The 25,613-nt window shown below is 42.9% G+C and overlaps 1 protein-coding gene across 1 annotated transcript in view; it reads right to left on the bottom strand.

The window, feature by feature from the left end:
- Positions 1-3,005: 3,005 nt before the first annotated feature.
- FAM20C (FAM20C golgi associated secretory pathway kinase) overlaps positions 3,006-25,613 on the bottom strand; it is a 271,348-nt gene continuing 248,740 nt past the window's right edge. Inside the window, exons 7-10 of the mRNA XM_075318057.1 lie at positions 14,234-14,343; positions 13,575-13,656; positions 6,240-6,299; positions 3,006-4,211 (exon numbers count right to left, since the gene is read on the bottom strand). Coding sequence (XP_075174172.1) covers positions 3,959-4,211; positions 6,240-6,299; positions 13,575-13,656; positions 14,234-14,343 — 505 coding nt within the window. The 3' untranslated portion in view covers positions 3,006-3,958. The remainder of the gene's footprint in view (positions 4,212-6,239; positions 6,300-13,574; positions 13,657-14,233; positions 14,344-25,613) is intronic.

Genomic DNA, 25,613 nt, shown 5'->3' with positions numbered 1-25,613 from the left:
GCTGAAACACTTTGTATTGGACCACCTAATGTAATGTGAGGACTTCAACCTACTCAGATCAATGATCACTTAAGATGCAGCGACAACACCGGAAGTCAATAGGAGAATACCTATGGGCAAATCAACAATGAAGTAACTAGACAAGGTCCTCAAATCAAGTAACATTTCACTGGTAACAAAGACATGGCTTGTACATGGTCTGGTCTTTTCTGAAGTAACATATCAATGCGAAACCTGGAGAAAAAAGACAGAAGAAGACTCAACACCTTTGAAATGTGACTAAGGACTGGGTTAAATTGGTCTACATTTGGTGCCTGGAGAACCATTATTTGGCTGATGTGGCTGTTAGGCCTCAACTTGTCCAAATGTTGGTGTCTTGAAGGCCAAAGGTGATTGTCCATTTTTGAAGTGTAGGTGGGATGAAGACTGGGAGACTTGTGGGTTCTGCTGAAACACTTTGTAATGGGCCACCTAATGTAATGTGAGGACTTCCACCTGCTCTGATCAATAATCACTCAAGATGCAGCGACAACACCAAAAGTCAATAGGAGAATACTTATGGGCAAATCAACAATGAAGTCACTAGACAAGGTCCTCAAATTGAGCAACATTTCACTGGTGACAAAGACACAGCTTCTACATAGTCTGGTCTTTTCTGTAGTAAGATATGGATGCAAAATAAATAAATTGACAATTCAGCTCTACTCTGTATCTACATGTATTTAAACTATCTGTAGTGTATGATTCATAGATGAATTATATAACATTGTTTTGAGGGTTCTCTAGTCTGACTACTATAGTGGTGTCTCAATTTGGGAATTCTCTCTAAAACGTACATTGCTATATTTTTATGTTACATTTTTGCTACAGTAAGGACATGTCGGTCAGTATTATGGACCTCTAGGCTTCTCTGAGTGTGTCTTTATGTGGCTTCCATGAGGAACCATATTCTCACCTAGGGAATCTGTTTTTTTTTTTCCACCAAAAAGAGAAACACAAGTCCCATCCCACAAAAAGGAGCTGTTCCTTAAAGAGAATCTGTCACTAGATTTTTGCTTCCCCATCAGCATAATGTCAGAGCAGAGATCCGGATTCCAGCGATGTGTCACTTACTAAGCCACTTGTTGCAGTTTTGATAAAAGCACAGTTCTCTCTCTGCTGCGGATTTAGCAGTTTTCTGAATGCTGAGCTCTGTATAACTCCGCCCACACCACTTAAGCAGGAAGAATAGAAAGTCAGGAAACATTTTTCGCAGCCAAACGCTGTGACCTTCTATTGCTGGACACAACAGGATTGTCTGTCACTCGTAACACACCCCGTGACAACACTGTGCATAGGTAGAAAGCAACCATTCAGTGATGGGGTGTGGACATACAGAGCTCATGAATATGGAGGACTATATGGCAGCAGGGTTACTAGTCCACAAGTGATAATATCCTGCTGATAAACAGCTATTTTATCAATATTACAACAAGCAGCCCAGAAAGTGATACATCGCTGGAATCAGAGTTTTTACATATAGGCTAGTGGTAAAAACCTGGTGACAGATTCTGTTTGAAAAAAAGTTGATCCTTGCAGACGCAAAATTGCCATAACCTGTACACTTGGTCCTTTTTTACTTCTTTATAGCTAGCATGCAATGCCAGATATTTCCATTAGATAAAGGTGGAAAAATATAATAAAAATGGACCATATTCATAATCTTTACCAATCTCTTAAGGGGAACTTGTCACCTAAATATCTGTGGGGCGGTCAGATTTGGCTTGTCCAATGGACATGGCTGATTTTGACCCAGCGCTTCTTCAATCCTTGTGATCATCATCCTCCTTCCTGCTTCGTGTGGATGATGCGTCTTAAGCAGGCTTTACACGCTACGACATCGCTCAAGTGATCTCGTTGGGGTCACGTATTTTTGTGACGCATATCCGGCCGCATTAGCGATGCCGTTGCGTGTGACACCTATGAGCGATTTTGCATCGTCGCAAAAATGTGCAAAATCGCTCATTGGTGACATGGGGGTCCATTCTCAAATATCGTTACTGCAGCAGTAACAAAGTTGTTCCTCGTTCCTGCGGCAGCACACATCGCTCCGCGTGACACCGCAGGAACGAGGAAGCTCTCCTTACCTGCCTCCCGGCCACAATGCAGAAGGAAGGAGGTGGGCGGGATGTTACCTCCCGCTCATCTCTGCCCCTCCGCTTCTATTGGGCGGCGGTTCAGTGACGCTGCTGTGACATTGCTGTGACGCTGAACGAACCGCCCCCTTAGAAAGGAGGCGGTTCGCCGGTCACAGGGACGTCGCAGGGAAGGTAAGTCCATGTGACGGGTCCGGGCGATGTTGTGAGACACAAGCAGAGATTTGCCCGTGTCGCACAACCGATGGTGGCGGGTACGCACGCTGGCGATATCGGTACCGATATCGCAGTGTGTAAAGCGGCCTTTATGTCATTCACACTGTGTCCTCTGTTGCACTCCTGCGCATGCGCACTTCTCTCTACCATGCTGAGAGCAGAGCACAGTACTGTAATGTGCAGGTGGGGGGAAAGGTCAAAGACCACTCGTGTATGTGCACTACAATACTTTGTTCTGACCTCGGCAGGGTAGAGAGAAGTGCGCATGCGCAGTAGCACAATAGAGGGCACTATGTGGGTCGTGTACAATGTGTCAGCCACACAAAGCAAGGAGGACGACAATCGCAAGGATTAAGGAAGTGCCAGATCAAGATCAGAGACGCCCATCGGACCGTACCGAATCGGACCGCCCCACAGGCGTAGGTGACATGATGCGTCATCCACGTGAAGCAAGAAGGAGGATGGCAATCGGAAGGATTGAGGAGGTGGTGGACCCAAGATCCGCAACGCCCATCGGACTGTAATGTATCAGACTGCCCCGCAGGTGAGTAGGAGACAGGTTCCCTTTAAAGTCAACCATAAAGTCAAAACGTTAGAAAATGAATAATTATACTCTGGTAATATCAAACGATTAAACAACAAACCATAAAGATGTTTTGGATAATTATTTGCTGTATCTTTTATTGCACTTTTACCACGCTGCAAACAAATCACAAAAACGTTGCAAAATGAAGCTCACGGCTGCACAATACAGCCGTCATCCATGTACGTATATACAGTATTTACACAAATATAGTAAAAGCGAAACATGGGAAGGCAGCTACCTGGCTACAAACGACAAGAAAGGTCCAAGGCAAAATGCTGCAGTCCATTTGTTACTCAATAATCCCTTCCTGAAAAACAAAAAAAACCTTCGGAAGCGTTTGATCACAAGTGAAGAGCAACATGTTGCCAACCTCTGATCTAGACAATAAGGCCTGCAATTTTATTCTAATAATTAAGTAGCTCATCTCAATGCTTAACACTCAAGTAAAGCTTCCACCGTCGGAAATTTCCGAAAAAACCCATCTAAACTCTTAAGACTTTGGATTTTATGACCTCCAGAAATACAACTTGCAGGAGATACAGTAGACTCAAGTTAAGGGATTGAAGTGATTTTGAAGGCGTCGATGTGGTATAGTCAAGTCAGCATCACAGGTAAACAAAACTATACTATCCCTTTTTTATTTTCTTCCAAAAAGTGGTAGGTAGGTCATCATTTTGTAATATTATACCATATATATATATAAATACAAAATTTTTCATTTTTTTTAAATAAAGGCCTCCTATCTGTACAAAAAGATTGGGATATGATTACCACCCAAAAGCAATTCTGTAGGTCTTTGACCCTATCGTCTCGCGTTCACCCACTTATAATATATTTCTTCTAGACCTATCATCTAATCCTTCTTCTTGCTTATTTTTTTTATTATTTTTTCTTTTTAGTAACTTGTCTACAGTGGCAACAATTTAATCTTAAATCTGAATTCACTGAATTCACGGAGGAGCATTCGCAGTCTTCAGCAAGACTATGTCTTCTTGGACGGGGTGATAGTGATTTCGCATCACTACCTCTTAGTTGTCTTGTTGTTCAGATCAGAGTCCAAATCGTTTTCGACTACGTTGTCGTAGCTAAGTTTTTCTAAGCAGTCACTGACGGCTTTGAGGATGATCCGAAGTCTTCTGTCCATCGCTTCCAGGTGTGGTTGGTAGAGGATTGGTGCAATTTTGTCCATTTGGAGTGATTCCTCCATCAGCGCACTCAACTTGAATTCTTCTTTTGCGAGGAGCTGCAGTCGCATGTATGTAGACTTCTTAATTCTGTTGATGGGAAAGAAATAGAATAAATTGATTTTTAAAGATAGGAAAACTGACAGCACTTCCTAACAGACAAGTGTGAACAGGTGCATGACAGAACTTCCTAACAGACAAGTGTGAACAGGTGCATGATAGAACTTCCTAACAGACAAGTGTGAACAGGTGCATGCTGAACATGAAATAAAGTAATAAATAAGCCACACATCTAAGCCCTCTTCACCTCCTGCCGCCTCCAACTCAAAAATATTCCCGGATTCGTACATTCCTTTCCCAAGAAGCTGCAAAAACCCTAGTACATGCCCTTATTATCTCCCACCTGGACTATTGCAACCTCCTGCTCTGTGGCCTTCCTTCTAACAGTCTCGCAGCCCTACAATCTATTCTAAACTATGCTGCCCGGCTCATCCACCTGTCCTCCCACTAATCCCAAAACTCTCCTCTCTGCCAATCTCTAACTGGCTTCCCATTGGCCAACAACTCCAGTTCAAAACCCAAGCGATGATATACAAAGCCATCTACAACCTGTCTCCTCCATTTGTCTGTGACCTAGTCTCCCGGTACCTACCTGCACGCAATCTCCAATCTTCACAATATCTCATTCTCTACTCCCCTCATATCTCCTCTTCCCACAATTGCATCCAAGATTTCTCCCGTGCCTCCCCCATACTTTGGGACTCTCTACCCCAATACATCAGACTCTCACCTACCATGGAAACCTTGAAAAGGAACCTGAAGACTCACCTCTTCCAACATGCCTACAACCTACAGTAACCCTCAGTCCTCCATAGCGCCGAACGACTATCTTCACCGTCACTAACTAACCGTCACCCATCCCCTGTAGACTGTGAGCGCTCTCGGGCAGGGACCTGTATTGTCCTGTACTTATCTGTGTCTTGTATTGTTTGATTATTGTACTTGTCCCTATTATGTATACCCCTTTTCACATGTAAAGCGCCATGGGATAGATGGGATTATAATATTAAATATTATTAATAATAATAATAAGAACCATAAATAGCTGCACTCTGAGACGCTTAGGAACCTATATTCAGTCTCTGTATACCTTAGCATCTTAGAGTGCAGCTGTTGATTTTTAAAGAGACATATATTTACAAATATACATGAATGACTGTGAACCAATGAAATCTGTATATATTGTTCTGGCCAAAATATGGCTTGATAGATGTAACCTATCGCTGAGAATTTTGGAACAAGTCACCGTTGAGTAGATATGATTTGATACGGATTGCTTCCGACCAGCAGGGGGGTGGAGTGCAGTGGAGCGCAAGGAACTGCAGTGAAACACATGGGGAACTTGGCGGTGGAACGCATCAATGCGTTCCACCACAGGTCCTCTATGCATTTTACCGCACTGCGTCCCATGATTCTCTGCCTGCCAAAAGCAATCAATATCGCCAGATGCGGTGAGTGTGTTTGTGCGATCTCATGTGTGCATGATATGATGTGTGTGCGCGATCCGATGTGTATGGGTGTGTGATCTGATGTGTATGGGTGTGTGATCTGATGTGTATGGGTGTGTGATCTGATGTGTATTGGTGTGTGATCTGATATGTATGGGTGTGTGATCTGATATGTGTGGGTGTGTGATCTGATATGTATGGGTGTGTGATCTGATGTGTATGGGTGTGTGATCTGATGTGTGTGGGTGTGCGTTCCGCTGCAGGTCCTCCCGTTCGGCGTCTGGTGAGTATGATCGTGGGGTCTTCTGTCTTCCCTCTTTTGGGGCTGTCTGCTGTCTATAATGAAGTATCCTGCAGTATTCTTTAACTTTTTTTACCTCCACGAACACTTCATTATTGAATAGTGACTAGGGCTTATTTTTGGGGTAGGGCTTATATTTAAGCCTTATACCGAAAATGCTGAATATTCCTGCTAGGGCTTATTTTTGGAAAAACACAGTTTGGGCCTGTTATATGCTGTGGACACATTCGTTCTCAGTTTGAACAATCTAAAATTGTTTTTTTCCGACCTACTTAGAACCTGCAGTGATTTTTTTGTAAGCGATAATACCTGCAGCACTGGTTTAGCGGCACCAAGATAGACAACTCGTCATGAGAATGTTTTCCAAACCTGTTAAAAGGAAAAACAAAACATTTTCAAAACTAATACTCCAACCGTGTCCAAATATCATCAACCTGTCGGGAGGATTCCTAAAACATGTTATATGTCAGCCTAATATCTGTCTTGAGTCTATTTTGCAGCAAACAATTTACCGTAAACAGTTATTGCTCGAGAATCTTTTATCTTCTGACATCCGAAATCTCCCCGTGAAATGCGAGAGATGTTTTATTCCGAGAGTTTAGACCTTTTCATCCTATGAATTGTGGGAAGGCACATATGGGGCTCGGAAGTCCCAGAAAAGCCAGATCTGACTTTCTCATCTTTATTATTCTCTTTTTAGACTGAATGAGTTACCGGAGAATAAAACATAATAATAAATAATCCATTATTTTTGCACATGATCAGCAGGACTATCGATTGGATCAATGCCAAAACTTTGCCGGGTTATGCAAACAGCCTTTGAGCATCGTTATTTGCCATATATTTATATAGCACCACCAAATTTTGATATCACCTTTGCCTTTAGGGTATGTGCACACATAAAGTATTTGGTGCAGACATTTCTGTACCATTTCTGCATGTTTTAGCAGGAAAACTGCAGCTGCAAAAAGGCGCGATTTTGCTGTATTTTTGGCGCACGTTGTTGCTGCAGATTTTTCCCATTCTTTTGAATAAGTGAAATCCACAGCAAAAATGCTGAAAGACTTGACATGCTGCAAGGACAAAATACTTAAAGGGGTTGTCTACTACTAGGACAATCACTTCTGATTCCACGTTTCACCCGGGGTAAAATAATAAAGCCTATACTCACTTCCCGTGCCGATGCCGATCCAGCAGTGCCGTGGCCAGTCCTGGGGTTCACATAGGGTTGTAACGTCACGGGAGCCCCGCGTCCAATCAGTGCCGGCTTCTGCCTCCCCGCCTTCGGACCAAACAAGGAATCAACAGGAAGTGAGCGCTCACTTCCTGTTGATGAACTCGATGGTCTGAAGGCGGGGAGACAGAAGCCGGCCCTAATTGGACCCAGGGCTCCCGTGAAGTCACAACCCCAAGTAAAGGGCCATTTACACGCTGCAACATCGCTAACGATTTATCGTCGGGGTCATGGTGTTTGTGACGCACATCCGGCGTCGTTAGCGACATCGCAGCATGTGACACGTACGAGCTACCTTCAACAATCGTAAAACAGGTAAAAATCGTTGGTTTTGGAGAGGTCGTTCATTTACCAAAAATCATTGTATGTGCAGGTACGAGGTTGTTCGTCATTTCTGCGGCAGCACAAGTCGCTATGTGTGACACCGCAGGAACGAGGAACATCTCCTTACCTGCTGCCGCCGGCAATGAGGAAGGAAGGAGGTGGGCGAGATGTTCGGCCCGCTCATCTCCGCCCCTCCGCTTCAATTGAGCGGCCGCTTAGTGACATCGCTATGACGCCGAACGAACCGCCCCTTAGAAAGGAGGTGGTTCGCCGGTCATAGCGACGTCGCTAGGCAGGTAAGTATGTGTGACTGTTCCTAGCGATGTTCTGCGCCACGGGCAGCGATGTGCCCATGATGCACAACCGACGGGGTCGGGTACGCTCGCTAGCGATATCGGTAACGATATTGCAGTGTGTAAAGTACCCTTAGGTCCCGGCACCAAGAGTCGCAGCATTGTTGAAACGGCACCGGCACAGGAGGTGAGTATAGGCTTTATTATTTTACCTGGGGAAATGTGGAATCAGAACGTGTTATCTTAATAGTGGACAACCCCTTTAACATGCTCATGAGATTTCAAGATTCTCATTCACATCAGGAAACAAATCTGCACGGAAAAACGCACCAAAAACACAACAAATCTGCAACGTGTAGCCACAGGTATGAACTCGTCGTGAGACCACTGTTATTTTTGGCACGACCGTGGTTCTCCTGACCTTAACTAAACAGCCTCATATTTGCCTACGAGGATCTTGATTCAAGATTCTTGAGTCATTTGGTTCAGGACACCTTTGGGTAAGCCAAAAAAACCCTTCATTTCGTACATACAAGTGAAGTGTGAAACTAACCTGCTTATTTTTTCATATGTGTCAAATAGCACCTTTATTTTTATATAAAGGCATTTCCAATTTTGAAAAAAACATCCTTTATTTCACTACAAATTGCAACAGCATGGAATAATTTTTTTGCTACATGGTGTTAGTATAACCAGTTACTGCAATTTGAAGCTACGTGGCCAAAAAACGTATGGCAAAACCACAGCTATTTGCAGTGAAAGACTTTTTGGGGTCAATTCAAAAAGTGGCGAAAAAGCTTTCGAAAGGTGCCAAATATTCGCAATGCAGAACTGTTACGAGGGGGACCCGGGGAAGCGTGCCAAGATGGGGAATGGACAGCTTCCGCCGGTCAAGGTCCACTGTGCGGTGTAAGGGACCGCTGCTATGGTGGGTGAAGAGTGAGCGGGTTGCTGCTAGCGATCGTCTGGAATGTCACAGACGATCTATGTACACCGGTCTGCCCTAACCCGTGAGGGTTGTATGGCAGGGATCACACGGCTCGGTGTACCTGTTGCACGGGGAAGCACAGAGGTGCCCACGCACATGTGCCAGTGGAAGTCACGAGAATATGGCACGAGGGTAGCACAGAGGTGCCCACGCACGTGTGCTTTCAATAACCAGGTGAGTCCGGTGGAGACTCGAGGAGCTCACCTGGGACAGGAACACGGCCTGTTGAAGGAGCTACTGCCGGAGCAGCAAGGCAGGGACACGGCCTGCAAACCAGGTGCTGCCTAAGCAGCAAGGGCCAAGCCCACAGAAGAGGATAATGCCTGAGCAGTGGCGTGGCAGCACGCTGCCAGACATCCAAACATAGAAGGACGGTCGCGCGCCGCCATGATGGCAGGAGGAGCTTTTAAGGAGGTGTAGCTCCAGCCAAGGGCGGGCGCGAGGCGGAGATGACGGACTTGACCCAATCAGGATCCACGACATCCCAGCCTGGCCAGTCAGGATTCACCACGTCACCAGCCTTGTCATCAAGCCGTGTGACGTCAGTGGGCGAATCAGGATCCACCAAGCATAGCACATGCTCACCCTCCTGCCTCTGGGAAATAGAGGCGGGATCCTCGGTCTCACAATGTGTAGAGATAACGGGAGTCCCACTGCTTCCCTGAGCAGCAACCCTCTGCACATTGCGCAACCTCACAGACCTTCGAGGCTGCTGAGCAGGAGGAGCTGCGGCAGGCAAGGAATGGGAGACCGCCTCATTTCTTGCAACAGGAGTACCACTAGGTGTCACCCTTGTGCTGCCTCTCTGAGGAGGTTTCTCCTGCACTCTGCGCAGTCTGGCAGACCTTCGGCGCTGCAGAGCAGGAGCGCTCGTGGCAGGCAAGGAGACTGTCTCATTCCTTGCCACAGGAGAGCCACGAGGTGTAACACAGAACTGTGCAAAAATTTTGCGATTTTTGGTGTTTTCATGGCCCTTTAAATTAGCTTTGCCAAACTCGGTGGAACTTTTGAGGAATCGGGACAAGGCACGGAGGCACAAGCCACTCAGAAAAAGGTAGAAATCCAGTAAGTGGTGTGTGCTAGAGACATGTAGGTTGTTCTAGTGGAAACAACAAGTTGGAAACTGGCATCCAGGAATCCACAGGAAGAGTTCTGAGAAACTCTGGAAGTGGAGGTTATTTAGAATAAGGTGCTTTTTATACTAGGAGGAGTACAGAGGGGACTTTAGAGCAGGGCACCAAAGAGAACCAAGGAAGGAGCCTAATGGTGAAAAATAGAAGAATTATCTGGTAACTGATTGTCACGGATGTGTCACAGGTGATAGACAGTCATGTGGTTTCTGGCAATAGAAGGTGACAGCGTTTGGCTGCACAAAATGCTCCCTGACTTTCTATTGTTCCTGCTGGATTTTGATCTCTCCTCCTTTTGGACCTTCCACCCAGCTGCTGATTATCAGCATTATCTTGGTGCTTAAACACTCCCTTCTTTCCTGGACTGGTGCTGGTGATATTATTCAGTTCATTCTAGCTCTGGTTCCAAACAAGTGGCTTGCTGTCATCTGTAGTATCGTTGCTGAACTTCTGCCTGAGTAATCTGTGGATCATGTTCATGTTTTTTCACCGTGTGTCTTCCTTGAGTCTTCATTTAGCACTTAGTGGAGTTGACTAAAAGCTCATTCCTCCCATTCCCTATTTAGGGCCCAGCACTAGGGATATCTGGGGTAAGGTATCTGGCTCAGTGTATAGGTGCAGAACCTATCTAGGATGGTGAGGGACCCAAGGGACCAGCTATAGGTTTGGTCAGGGTCACCATCTTGCTTTTTCCTAGACGCAGGGGTCCCTTCTTTTACCTTTTGCTGCTCGCTTGGTACTTCCCCGTACCTGGGGTGACATTGATGTCCTAATATATGACTAGTTACTTGAATTCAATGAAAAAATCCATTAGTGGAGTGTTGAAATCTGTCTATAGGATCAACATAATAGTGCACTGTACTAACATTAAGGCATATAGGGTCGATGTTCTACACCCCATTCGCTTTACCCTTATGTCATCCTTTCCGAAAAGCTGTTTCTTACTCATAATGTACAGAATGGTTCCGGTTATTTAACTTTAAACATATTGTACATTCTTCTCCTTTAACGTCATCGTTCCGGTTCCTACATTACACGGCATTCAAAAGACATGAGCTTTTATACCATTAGATATTTTCAAGGTCAGAATAAATCTTTCTTTATCCACTGACACAAAGTAGTATTATAACCATGGAAACCACAGACACAATATCTGCGGAGCGATAATAGTAAAGTTTCAGAATAGCGCGGTAGCAGATGAATATGACAATACTTGTGGGACTTGTAGACTTCATTTGCTTTTGAGTTTCTATGGAGAATTCACTTTTGAAAAGATGGCCTCAATGGAAAGGTGATGAGAAGCCGTCACAGCATGTGATTGCTATGATCCCTGAAGAAAGGGGGCCCAAGTGTCCTTTGAACGTGTCGGACACCCCTCTCCCAAAAAAATGCATCATAACGAAAAGAAGGTTCGGAAATGGACCCAAAGGCAAAAGTGGGAAAGAAGAGATGACCTTCCACTATGGGGAAACTCATTTACATTTTTGTCATGGGATCCTTTACTTGGGTTGAAACAAAAAAGATTCCTCCAGTCCCAAACACTCCCAATTCCAAAATGGGTTATCCAGTTACACATAGATGAAATATGATTTTCGCACCCCATTCCGGAAGGTCTACCCAGTCCAATTCTGGCCCATTATGTTTAGAATGACATCTTTAGCTAGTTGCACAAATATGATTGCCTTCATCTAATGATTCTGGTAGGACAGGTAAGCATTGAAGTGTACATGAAAATGTTCGATTTCAAGACTCCCAATTCCAAAATGAGCCGTCCAGCTACACATAGATTAAATATGATTTTCCAGCCCCATGCCGGGAGGTCTACCCAGTCCACTTCTGGCCCATTGTGATTAGAATTAAATATTTAGCTTGCCGTACAAATATTATTGCCCTCATCCAATGATTTTGGCAAGACCGGCCACCATTCAAGTGTACATGAAAATGTTGGATTTCAAGACTCCCAGTTCCAAACTGAGTCATCCAGCTACACATAGATTAAATGATTTTCCCACCCCATTCCGGGAGGTCTCTATCCAGTCCATTTCTGGCCCATTGTGTTTCGAATGACATCTTTAGCTAGTCATACAAATATTATTGCCCTCATCTAATGATTCTGGTAGGACAGGTAAGCATTTAAGTGTGCATGAAAATGTTCGATTTCAAGACTCCCAATTCCAAAATGAGTCGTCCAGCTACTTATAGATTAAATATGATTTTCCCGCCCCATGCCGAGAGGTCTACCCAGTCCACTTCTGGCCCATTGTGATTAGAATTACATCTTTAGCTTGCCATACAAATATTATTGCCCTCATCAAATGATTTTGGCAGGACCAGCCAACGTTCCAGTGTGAATGAAGATGTTGGATTTCAAGATTCCCAATTCTTTTATTCTTGAGGAAGACGTACTGCCACTGAATGTTGGCATTGGTGTTGTGTGGTAGCCATTGTTGGTGTGTCTGTGGTTGGTGCAGAGTTGTTGGGCACCTGAGTGATTCCTCCTGTAATCACCCACTTAGAGATGGGCATTTTGTTCAAAATGGTTCTATGTTTTAATAGTGTATGAAATATTTACTTATTTATATTAGAACTCTGTAGTAAGATATAGGACTAGGGAAGCCAATGGAATCTTTATCTATGGAGAAGGAAAACCAAACTACTCTTATTCCAGGCCATGATGCCACAAATTCTTAATTCATTTATTTTTTTTTAAGTTATTTTTTGTTTTGTCTTTCTTTTTGACCTGGATTTCATGCCTGATTCATCAAAATAGGTGACACATGTTTGATAAATTCAAAGATGCTTATCTTTTCGATTATTTTTTGAGTTAAAAAAAAAATCTACAGTACTTTTAATAAGTTTTAAAATGTCACAATTTCTCCCCAAAATAAAAAAAATGACAGAGGTTGAACTTTACTAGGGTGTTTGAGTACAATTGTCTCAAACATTTTGAAATTTTTTAAAAAGTCACAAGTAATAGATTAGGCTAAAACATCCAGATAACCAAAGGCATGACCATAATGCAGAAAAAAAGTAGTCGAAACCATGTGAAGTTAACTTAAAGGGGAAAATTAAAGGGGTTGTCCACTACTAGGACAACACCTTCTGATTCCACATGTTTGTCCCAACGTAAAATAAAAAAAGTCTATACTTAACTCCGACTCCGGCATGGTTCATCCAGTGTCGGGGCTCATGGGAGGTTGTGACATCATGTGAGCTCCACATCCAATCACTGCCGGTTACCTTCTACCCGTCTTTGGACAAACGAGTTAATCAACAGGAAGTGAGTGCTATGGCTGCCACTCACTTCCTGTTGCTTTTTCCTGTGTCCGAAGGTGGGGTGATAGAAGCTGGAGCTGATTGGACTCAGGGCTCATTTGACGTCACAACCTACCGTGAGCGCCGCCACTGCTGGAACCAGAGTTAAGTATAGACTTTTTTATTTTACCTTTGGGAAATGTGGAATCAGAAGGGGTTGTCCTAGTAGGTGAAAGCCATAAAAAAAGTCAATATCAGAACCATTTTTTATCCCAATCAAAGACACAAAAGCAATGATTTATCGGTTCCTATGTAAATGGACTATGAACATATAATGTATGATGCCATTGTTGTCATAATGATATTTTTTTAGATTAGATTATTTTTGTTAAAAACCTTTTCAGTCATAATGATAGTTACCCTCGTCCATTATCCAAGTGAATTATAAATGTCTCATTTCCAAACCTCTCAAAGGTCTCATAGTGATGACGATCCATGTTGCCTGTAAGAATAAACCAGAAAATTAATACTACTGGATGTTTGGTTGGAAATCAATCAAGTTATGTTAAAATAATTTGTTTTTGACAATCCTTTTTTTAAAAGAAAGCTTCCCTAATATGATGCAATTTGTGGGAGAACCAAAAATCAAGTGTTCATTTTTCTGCAGCACCTCCGCAGGCAAAGTCAGGTATTACATGGTGTTGACTTAACTTAAACCTTTAAGTTTTTTATGTAATACACATGGAGGATAAGAAACAACATCATTCCATTCTCTTAAAGTATCCTTATATAAAATAGAGAAGAGATACAAAAAAATGGAGTTTTGCTGCAGTTTGATGAATGTTAATGTTACTTTGCACTGACGAGGGGCAAGCACCCCGAAACACCATGTCTGCAAATTGGGATTCTGGTCTGGCATAAAATCCTAAGTCATATGCAAAGGATTGTTAAAAATCCACTTCTGACTTTTAGGATCGCTACTTCCAATAGGTGGCGCTGCGCTAGAGTTTATCTACTTTCCTGGAGAGACAATTTGTAAGTTTTAATGCATTTTTCTTAAATTAGAACTTATTTCTTACCCATAAGAAAGTCGAACACCGTCATATCGATGACTTCTAGAAGCCTGGTGCCACCATCGTATGGTGGGGTCTGCTTCACTCCATCGCAGTAGTCACTGTCAACTTCCCACCTGGAATAAAACATGAATAATAATTACTATTTTTATAATTAGATTGTGAATACTTATTTTGCCAATGTTGTCACAAAATGATGAGAATGCATAGCAACAATTTAATACAGGTAATTATTAGGTATTTAAAGATGACTTGTCAGATTCATAATGGCTTAAAGGGAACCAACCAGCAGGATGTTCATATATAAAGTAAATCCAGTGCTATACTGGTGCTAGGATGCTGAATGTAAGGATAGCTTTTGTTCAGAGATTGGGTGTTTTATTTCAGAAATATGTGCAAGTAAAGTTCCAGCAATGCACTGCTATTTGATTGACAGGTGCAACAGGAAGGGAATATGTGAGTCAGGTCTTGCTATCTATTTCTGCCCCCGTCTCACAGCCAGGCCTTCCTCACCCTGTCGCCTTCATACACGTTAATTCTGGCGCCTGCGCAGCATCATTTGGAAGTTTTGCATAAAAGTCTTCACTAAGATGGCGTCAGAGCAGGCACCTGTGCATAGCGCTATCTCCGGTGCCATCGTTGTAAACACTGTCTTCTTTCAGTGGACTGCTGTATGTGCTATGAGACGGTGGCACATGTGCCCTCACATCCTCTGCTCTGCTTGTGACAGCAGGAGCGAGCACGGTCACAACAGAAGTGGAGACCTCCCCCAAAATCAGTTCCTAAAACATGATTTTAGCATCAGACTAACACATAAGATTTGTTTTCTGGAACCATGAAGATAGATATGGTGTAATCAAAAACAGAAATCCAGCCATAATTTTTTCACTGTAAGAATCTGTCTGGGAAAAAAAAAATCACACAATCTTGCAATTTCACTCAGACCTTGGATAAAACCCATTGAAGTCTAAGGGTGCGTGAAAATCATCAGACTGCACTCAGAGGACAGATTTATTTCTGCTGACTCACACAATGGAGAAAATGGAGAAATTTTGTTCTCCATCTTCTCGTCACTATCAGCTCCAATTTTCTCGGATGACACTTTCAGATCAGTGCTACGATTCTCTCGGATGACAATTTTGGATCAGTGCTCCGATTCTCTCGGATGACACTTTCAGATCAGTGCTCCGGTTCTCTCGGATGACACTTTCGGATCAGTGCTCGGGTTCTCTCGGATGACACTTTCAGATCAGTGCTCTGACTCTCTTGGATGACAATTTCGTATCAGTGCTCCAGTTCTCTCAGATGACACTTTCAAATTAGTGCTTCGGTTCTCTTGGATGACACTTTCGGATCAGTGCTCTGGTTCTCTTGGATGACACTTTCGGATCAGTGCTTCGATTCTCTCGGATGACACTTTCAGATCAGTGCTCCGGTTCTCTCGGATGACACTTTCGGATCAGTGCTCTGGTTCTCTTGGATGACACTTTCAGATCAGTGCTTCGATTCCCTCGGATGACATTTTCAGATCAGTGCTCCAATTCTCTCGGATGACACTTTCTGATCAGTGCTCCGGTTCTCTCAGATGACACTTTCGGATCAGTGCTTCGACTCTCTCGGATGACACTTTCTGATCAGTGCTCCGGTTCTCTCAGATGACACTTTCGGATCACTGCTCCGGTTCTCTCAGATGACACTTTCGGATCAGTGCTCCAATTTTCTCTCTCGAATGACACTTTCAGATCAGAGGTTGGTAGTGTCCTTAGCATAAATGGCCCAATTATTTCAGGTGAGGGAATCTACGGTGACCCTGCCCTTAGTCTGCCTTCATCACATAGGTCTGCATAGGAACTGTATACTGTATACACAAAATGGAAATTGTTTTTTTTTTTAGACTATCTACATAGTTGGATTACTATTTATTTTAGATGCGTTCGGGCAATACAAAATACTAATTTAATGCCATCATTTATCCATTTATTTGTGCATACAGCCCTGGCATAATTGCAGAATTGATGTAGATAAATTTGCTGAATTGTAGCATTCAGGGGAGCTTTTTCTAGGTAAATATATCCTGAATTAATTGCCCTGATAGAAGATTTACAGCAAACATTATGCTGCTTTATTAACCCCCTGGATAAGGATTTGGCTCTTAAGAAAGCAGTGTGAATGAATTTTGCATTAGGGCCTATGTTGGAAATGCACCCAGTTCCTGAATAATGAGATATTCTGCATTTTATTCAGCATAGCAAATCCATCAGCTGGATGATGAGGCATTTTCCATATCTCTCTGAAAGCCCCTAGTGCGAGATTCTTTTATTAAGCCCGGAACATTTTCAGCACAAAGGACGGAGCGCTGTGTCCTCTCATATAGGTGCTGCATTCACACACCAAAACAAAGACTGATCTGATATTTTTATACCTTGAATTCATCTTACCCCACGCTGAGGAAATGCACGGCACAAATACATCTTAGAGAACAGAACAGGCAGAGAGCGGCCATTATCATTCCTTCCAATCTCGGCGAATAATAAAAATCAGCCCTCTTCGTGGAAATGATGCTCATTAATTCTGTCAGCGTGGGTCTTTCTGTGCCGTGGCGGTACTACTGAGGCTACAATTCTGTATGGCAACATATCCATTAATGCCGGGTCTAGTGCAGGTGGAGATGTAGGTATTTTAGCATTGGTTGGGCGCAGATATGTGACAATGGACCATAAATGAAGTTTCTTCCTGGCAAAATGAGGATGCACAATTATCGCTCTTAGAAAACAAGAAGCCTATATGTTTTCGTATGAGGACTTCCTGTGCCCGACCCTACTGTTAGCTACAGAAAGGGGTCCACAGTTAGGGAGACGTATCTTCATGACAGTCAGCATGGTCACTAAACAACCTTTTATGTGTGCCAATCATCGACCCATGTAAACATGACTATCACTGGTGTGTAATGGTTGACAGACAACCCTGTGGTGTCCGGCTGCAGAAGGTCGTTGTGTTTGGCTGCACAAACTGCTCCTTGATATTCCTTTCTTTCTTCTTTGGTGTGAATGGAGTTTTATGTATCTTTCCTGTTAAGGTTAATGCTTTCCCTTTTGGACCCTGCGGATATCTTGGCAGTTCAGCATGGTCACTAAACAACCTTTTATGCGGGCCAATCATCGGCCCATGTAAACATGACTATCACTGGTGTTTAATGGTTGACAGACCACCCTTTGGTGTCCGGCTGCAGAAGGTCGTTGTGTTTGGCTGCACAAACTGCTCCTTGATATTCCTTTCTTTCTTCTTTGGTGTGAATGGAGTTTTATGTATCTTTCCTGTTAAGGTTAATGCTTTCCCTTTTGGACCCTGCAGATATCTTGGCAATTCAGCATGGTCACTAAACAACCTTTTATGTGGGCCAATCATCGGCCCATGTAAACATGACTATCACTGGTGTGTAATGGTTGACAGACAACCCTATTGTGTCCAGCTGCAGAAGGTCGTTGTGTTTGGCTGCACAAACTGCTCCTTGATATTCCTTTCTTTCTTCCTTGGTGTGAATGGAGTTTTATGTATCTTCCCTGTTAAGGTTAATGCTTTCCCTTTTGGACCCTGCGGATATCTTGGCAATTCAGCTGCAAATCACTCACGGGACAACCTTGTGGTGTCCGGCTGCAGAAGGTCGCTGTGTTTGGCTGCACAAACTGCTCCTTGATTTTCCATTCTTTCTCCCTCAGTGTGAATTGAGTTCTATGTATCTTCCCTGTTGGGGTTAACTCTTTCCCTTTTGGACCCTGCGGATATTTTGATAGTTCAGCTGCAAATTTGTCACAGGTGTGTTACAGTTGACAGACAAACCTATTGTGTCCGGCTGCAGAAGGTCGTTGTGTTTGGCTGCACAAACTGCTCCTTGATATTCCTTTCTTTCTTCCTTGGTGTGAATGGAGTTTTATGTATCTTCCCAGTTAAGGTTAATGCTTTCCCTTTTGGACCCTGCGGATATCTTGGCAGTTCAGCATGGTCACTAAACAACCTTTATGTGGGCCAATCATAGGCCCATGTAAACATTACTATCACTGATGTGTAATGGTTGACAGACAACCCTATTGTGTCCGGCTGCAAAAGGTCGTTGTGTTTGGCTGCACAAACTGCTTCTTGATATTCCTTTCTTTCTTCCTTGGTGTGAATGAAGTTTTACGTATCTTCCATGTTAAGGTTAACGCTTTCCCTTTTGGACTCTGCGGATATCTTGGCAGTTCAGCTGCAAATCCTTATCCCCACTCCCTGTGACTATATTTACCTGCTTTTCCCCTTGGTTTGTTGCCGGTGATAGAGTTTACTCCTATGCTGTCCAGATTGCAAGCAGTCGGCTTGACATCTTCTGTCGAAACATGTTGTTGTATGTTGCTGTCATTCCCCCAAAGTCATCTTGCAGAAAAGTCTGTTTGCATTCCCCTGTTTGTTTTCCCTGTGTGTTCTTTAGGTCTTAATGGGGTTGACTAGTGCTCATCCAGTCTAGTGATTATCTAGGGCCTATCTCAGGGTTAGCCAGGGCCTAGGTATCTTGATTGGCGTATAGGTGTGAAACCTATCTAGGGACGTCAGGGGAGCCAGGGGCCAGCGGTAGGTATTATTTGCCCCTTCCCTAGAGACAGGGTTTCCCTATCCCCCCTTTCACCGTTCATCAGGTATTCCCCCATACCAATCATAACAAGGACAGTGATGAGCCCATAAAGCGCTCAAAAATCAGATTACTGTGCAATTTATAGTTGGTCAGAAAATCATTAGAAAGTTGAAGAGGGACCAAACAATCAAAGAAATAACAATTTGCTTAGGCCCACATAAAAGCAAATTTAAAAAGTGTCTATTTGTAATATAGTTAATCAGCGCATGAAAAAGTCAGAAATCTGCCCAAATAAACCCAACCGGAATGCAAGCCATCCCGACCCCGACTGTCCAAACCAGGAGGGCAAAGGAAAGCAGAAGGATAAATCTGATGAGTAAGAGGGGTTCTGGGCAGTATTGCATGCGTGACAGGAGGTGGATGGATCAAAAGGGAAAGATTTGGGGCGTGTAAAATGCAGCGATGGGAGAAAAGAGGTGAAGAGTAGAGATGAGCGAACCCGAGGTTTGGTGTTCGTACCAAACACAGACAAGAAAACAGAGTTCGGATTTGGAGTTTGGGTGCTTTACAGATGAACACTACTCATGCAAGCATCGCTGTGCTCGGGTATGCTCGGTGCTTAGCTCAGTGCGAGTTATTGGCGGTGTTTGAACAGTTCGCACTGGGGGTAACACAGTACCGAGACCCCGAGCATGGTAGTGCCCATTCATCACTAGTTACGAGTACCGAGCACCCAAGCATGGTAGTGCTCGCTCATCACTAGTTACGAGTACAGAGCACCCGAGCATGGTAGTGCCCGCTCATCACTAGTTACGAGTACAGAGCACCCGAGCATGGTAGTACTCGCTTATCACTAGTTACGAGTACTGAGCACCTGAGCATGGTAGTGCCCGCTCATCACTAGTTACGAGAACCGAGCACCTGGGCATGGTAGTACTCGCTTATCACTAGTTACGAGTACTGAGCACCTGAGCATGGTAGTACTCGCTTATCACTAGTTACGACTACTGAGCACCCGAGCATGGTAGTACTCGCTTATCACTAGTTACGAGTACTGAGCACCCGAGCAAGGTAGTACTCGCTTATCACTAGTTACGAGTACTGAGCACCTGAGCATGGTAGTGCTCACTCATCACTAGTTACGAGAACCGAGCACCTGGGCATGGTAGTGCCCGCTCATCACTAGTTACGAGTACCGAGCACCCGAGCATGGTAGTGCTCGCTCATCACTAGTTACGAGTACTGAGCACCCGAGCATGGTAGTGCTCGCTCATCACTAGTTACGAGTACTGAGCACCCGAGCATGGTAGTGCCCGCTCATCACTAGTTACGAGTACTGAGCACCCGAGCATGGTAGTGCTCGCTCATCACTAGTTACGAGTACTGAGCACCCGAGCATGGTAGTGCTCGCTCATCACTAGTTACGAGTACTGAGCACCCGAGCATGGTAGTGCTCACTCATCACTAATTACGAGTACTGAGCACCCGAGCATGATAGTGCCCGCTCATCACTAATAGCCACCCCTCACTGCATCTCACTAGATCCATACATTATTACCGCCAAGTCAGGTCAAATGTCAGGTCAGCCCTTCCCCTATAGGTACACTCTGGTGCAGAAGACAGTCGATGTCATCAGATCACATACCAAAAACCAGCTGAGAGATTCCCTTCAGAAAACCAGGGCTAGCAGATCACATGGAAAATTTGAGATTTAGAAGGTGAGTACCCTGTTCCATTCTTACGAATGCTGTCAACCCAAAGGTAATATTTTTTTAGATAACATAAAACACTGGAATGTATACAACGCAGTAAAGTAATATGATATTCTAAAACAAAACACAAAGGTTTTGGCACACTTCTGAGATATGGACAAACAAAAAAGATAATTTGTTAGTTCTTTCTTCCGGTAGGAAAAAAATAAAGAATGATCGAAAAGTTTGCGAAAAATTACCAAGCGACAACTTTACTGTTAGTGCTGAGCTGAGACTAGAAGTCGAGTACCCCTGCTGTACAGTATATGGTATAGTGAAAGCAATTTCAGAAAGAAGTCAATCCATGGAAAGTAAAGATCAGGAGTTCTCTTTCCCGCTGATATGAAGAAGCGGCTTCTATTCAACCCTACGTTCCGTCAATAAAAGCCACATCTGAAGCAAATATCTTCAGCCATTTCTATGTGCATTAAAGGCATTTGTCTACAGCATTAGATCTCTGTTCATTGTATCATTCATCCGCTGTTTTATTTATTCGGAAACCAAAGTGACTAATGCATGGAAGAATTCTCTGCAGCATATCGTCCCCTCTGAGTTATTTTTACATTCTGTCTAATTAAGGCAGTGATATTTGTAAGCGCGGCAGTCGGTCTGCTCCTTTGTTAACAGTTGCTTAAGCATCAGCCGTGTAGGAAGTCATGGACCATACAGTATTTCTTATCTAGGTGAGGAACACGTGATTTGGGTCTGCAAAATTAGCACTTGTGATTTATTTTTTTTAAAGAAGCACTAGAGACATGTGAGTCCTATCAAGAATTTCATCTACAGATTAATGGTGGTGGACAAAGACAAGAGGACGTCTGAGTGAAGGAACAATTTAGCAAGAGCGAGGAACTCATGATAAATCTCTATACTTCACATTTAGACTCCAACTTTCTGTTGTTTCAGGAAACAACACATGTACTGTACATAGCCACAATCGTCAGACTCTGACCCTATAGTGCTTGTCATTTATTTTTTTAAAGAAGCACTCAGCCTAAAGATGAGGAGGATCTGCTAAATACAGTAGGGAAGGTCAATATTTCACAAGATTCTTAGAGACATGCTAGTCCTACAAACTCTAACTTTCTGTTATTTCAGAAAACAACACATGTACATAGTCACAATGGTCAGACTCTGACCCTATAGTGCTTGTGATTTATTTTTTTAAAGAAGCAGTAAGCGTAAAGATATGGAGGAACTGCTAAATACAGTAGGGAAGGTGAATATTTCACAAGATTCTTAGAGACATGCGAGTCCTACAGAATCTAAATTTTTGTTGTTTCAGGAAACAACACATGTACATAGCCACAATGATCAGACTCTGACCCTATAGTGCTTGTGATTTAATTTTTTACAGACATACTAAGCTAAAGATGAGGAGGAACTGCTAAATACACTATGGAAGGTCAATGTTTCATGAGATTGTTAGAGACATAAAAGTTCTATCAAGATTTTCACCTACAGATCAATGGTGGTGGAGAAAGATAAGAGGGCGTCTGAGTGAAGGAACAATGTAGTAAGAGCGAGGGACTCATGATAAATCTCTATACTTCACATTTAGACTCTAACTTTCTGTTGTTTCAGGAAACAACACATGTACTGTACATAGCCACAATCGTCAGACTCTGACCCTATAGTGCTTGTCATTTATTTTTTTAAAGAGGCACTAAGCCTAAAGATATGGAGGAACTGCTAAATACAGTAGGGAAGGTCAATATTTCACAAGATTCTTAGAGACATGCTAGTCCTACAGAATCTAAATTTCTGTTATTTCAGAAAACAACACATGTACATAGCCACAATGGTCAGACTCTGACCCTATAGTGCTTGTCATTTATTTTTTTAAAAAAGCACTACGCCTAAAGATGAGGAGGAGCTGCTAAATACAGTAGGGAAGGTCAATATTTCACAAGATTCTTAAAGACATGCGAGTCCTACAGACTCTAACTTTCTGTTATTTCAGGAAACAACACATGTACATACCCACAATGGTCAGACTCTGACCCTATAGTGCTTGTGATTTAATTTTTTAAAGACGTACTAAGCTAAAGATGAGCAGGAACTGCTAAATACACTATGGAAGGTCAATGTTTCATGAGATTGTTAGAGACATGAAAGTCCTATCAAGATTTTCACCTACAGATCAATGGTGGTGGAGAAAGACAAGAGGGCGTCTGAGTGAAGGAACAATGTAGTAAGAGCGAGGGACTCATGATAAATCTCTGTACTTCACATTTAGACTCTAACTTTCTGTTGATTCAGGAAACAACACATGTACATAGCCACAATAGTCAGACTCTGACTGTATAGTGCTTGTGATTTATCTTTTTAAAGAAGCACTAAGCCTAAAGATGAGGAGGCTCTGCTAAATACAGTATGGAAGGTCAATGTTTCATGAGATTCTTAGAGACATGCGAGTCCTACAGAATCTAAATTTCTGTTGTTTCAGGAAACAACACATGTACATAGCCACAATGGTCAGACTCTGACCCTATAGTGCTTGTGATTTAATTTTTTAAAGACGTACTAAGCTAAAGATGAGGAACTGCTAAATACACTATGGAAGGTCAATGTTTCATGAGATTGTTAGAGACACGAAAGTCCTATCAAGATTTTCACCTACAATCAATGGTGGTGGACAAAGACAAGAGGGTGTCTGAGTGAAGGAACAATTTAGTAATAGCTAGTGACTTACGATAAACCTATATACTTCATATTTAGACTGTATCTTTCTGTTTCAGGAAACAACACATGTACATAGCCACAATAGTCAGACTCTGACCCTATAGTGCTTGTGATTTATTTTTTAAAGAAGTACTAAGCCTAAAGATGAGGAAGTGCACCTAAATATAGTATGGAAGGTCAATGCTTCATGAGATTCTTAGAGATGTGCGAGTCCTATCAAGAATTTCACCTACAGATTAATGGTGGTGGACAAAGACAAGAGGGCATATGAGTGAAGGAACAATTTATCAAGAGTGAGGGACTCTTAATAAATCTCTATACTTTACATTGGCCACTGGAATTTTTTAGACTCTGACTTTCTGTTGTTTCAGGAAACAACACCTGTACATAGCCACAATGGTTATACTCTGACCCTATCTTTTGTTTTGAAGCATCTAATAAGCAGGAGAAAAGTCTATTGCCAAGGGAGGAGTCAGCTGTGACATCACCTATTGTGATTGCGGGATTTTTGTTATCGGCTGTATATAGCGGTGGTACCAGACATTGTAATCCTGTCTCTGATACTAAGGAAACTTGAGTCTAAATGAGTCTAAAATAGCCCCAGTGGCCATTGTGAACACTGCAAAAAAAATGTTTTTAATACAATATTGCAAAAATGAAAAAAAGAAAAATATATGTAACACAAAAATCTGACTTAAACAATAGGTTATTTTCTGATGACACATTCATGGTAAATTATTTTCAGCCAAGATAAGGTCAGGCTAGCCAACAGTAGAATATCACACTGGAGAGTCTGACCCTACATTGGTTGATGGGGTACAATCCCCCAGGTCAAAGCACCACTCCAGCAGTTATTTTTTTCCATTGCTCGAGTGGTGCTTGCAACCTGAGGTGTCTGACCCTACTCAAAGACACACACTCAGGCGTCTTCATCTTTTATTGCCGACACTCACTCTTCAATACAAGTGTATGAGAGCCTTGTTCTGGCTCTCATAGACTTGTATTGAGAACTTTTGATGCAACTTCTGACTTTCTGTCAGTCACAAGTTGTAGTCACAAGATGGGACCATGGGACAGGTGTGGCATCAGTAAAGGGTGAAAACACCGGAAGGTGAGTATAAGACTTGGGGCAGGGAACTTAGATTAATAGTACCACTACAAAGGTATAAACAAAAACACTTTAGTGGTGCTTTAAGGAATGGCTGGAGACCAGACCCAAGCTCTGACACAATAATGAGCCCCTACAACAACATGGTCCTAAGGTTGTCCCCATTTGTAGCTCAAAACATTTGTCTGTTGGCTATCTGATCATCTCCCCCATACAAAGGAATGCACATGCATGTATTTCCAATGACGAAAGTGGATGTTATACACCTCAAGTGGCAGCTCATTTCCCAGAACTTCAAAAGAAATGGGTGTTCAAAATGCATGACCCTACAGTGACTCCCGGGGTTCTGCCAGGTACTCAGGAACTCACAGCGAGTGCCATAACACAAAGTATACATGATACAACGGTGTGCACTGGCGCTAGGAAAGGGGGAGCAAGGTCTTCTCCTAAACTCAGCTGATGCTGATCCTGCACTCCTTAATGTCCCTATATGGGTTTTTTCACCCTGTTGCCGATCACGTGCCTATCTCTGTCTTTCCCTGGAAAGTGTATAGTGCGCAGGGCAGCGGGAACGCTAGTCTATATCTAGTCTATATCTAGTCTATATCTAGATTAAAAACACAGAGAGGATAGACAGACAGGGGTAAATTAAACAGAAATCACAGAAAGCACTCCAAACAACAAGAGGTAATAATGAGGAATGGACCAGAGGGAAAAAACCCAAAAGGACTAAGGAAGGTAAAAACTCAACACAGCTTTCACACCACAAATGTTCTCTGAATGGCTTCCTGGTCCTCAGCTCACAGGTTCACTCTAGAGGCATATATAGCAGAAACTATCACCAGGGGTTACCTGGACTAGGAGGGAAGTCTTTATAGCAGAGATAATAAGCAATAGAGAACAGCTGGCTATAACGTTCATTCAGAGTTCAGGAGACCAAAGGATCTACTTAACCCTAGCAGTAGATGTTTATATTATTTTCATCTGTGGTTTTTTATTTCTTATGGCCAGTGTGAACAAGTTGCATGTACACCAACTCATACTCTGGCTCACTTTTTTGTTTTCTTTTAACCCTAGCAGGATAAAGCTGGATAAAGAAGAATCTGTACAACCAGTAACCTATGTTTAGTTTGAAAAAGAGAAGGCTGAGAGGAGACTTAAAAGCGGTCTACAAATAACTGAAAGGTAGTCATAGTGCAGAGGGAACTACCCTATTCTCATTAGCACAAGGAAGTACAA

The sequence above is a fragment of the Anomaloglossus baeobatrachus genome, chromosome 7, assembly GCF_048569485.1.
Source record: "Anomaloglossus baeobatrachus isolate aAnoBae1 chromosome 7, aAnoBae1.hap1, whole genome shotgun sequence".
Classification (NCBI taxonomy): domain Eukaryota; kingdom Metazoa; phylum Chordata; class Amphibia; order Anura; family Aromobatidae; genus Anomaloglossus; species Anomaloglossus baeobatrachus.
The sequence above is the reverse complement of the archived record's forward strand: the minus strand, read 5'-3'. Positions and strand labels throughout refer to the sequence as shown.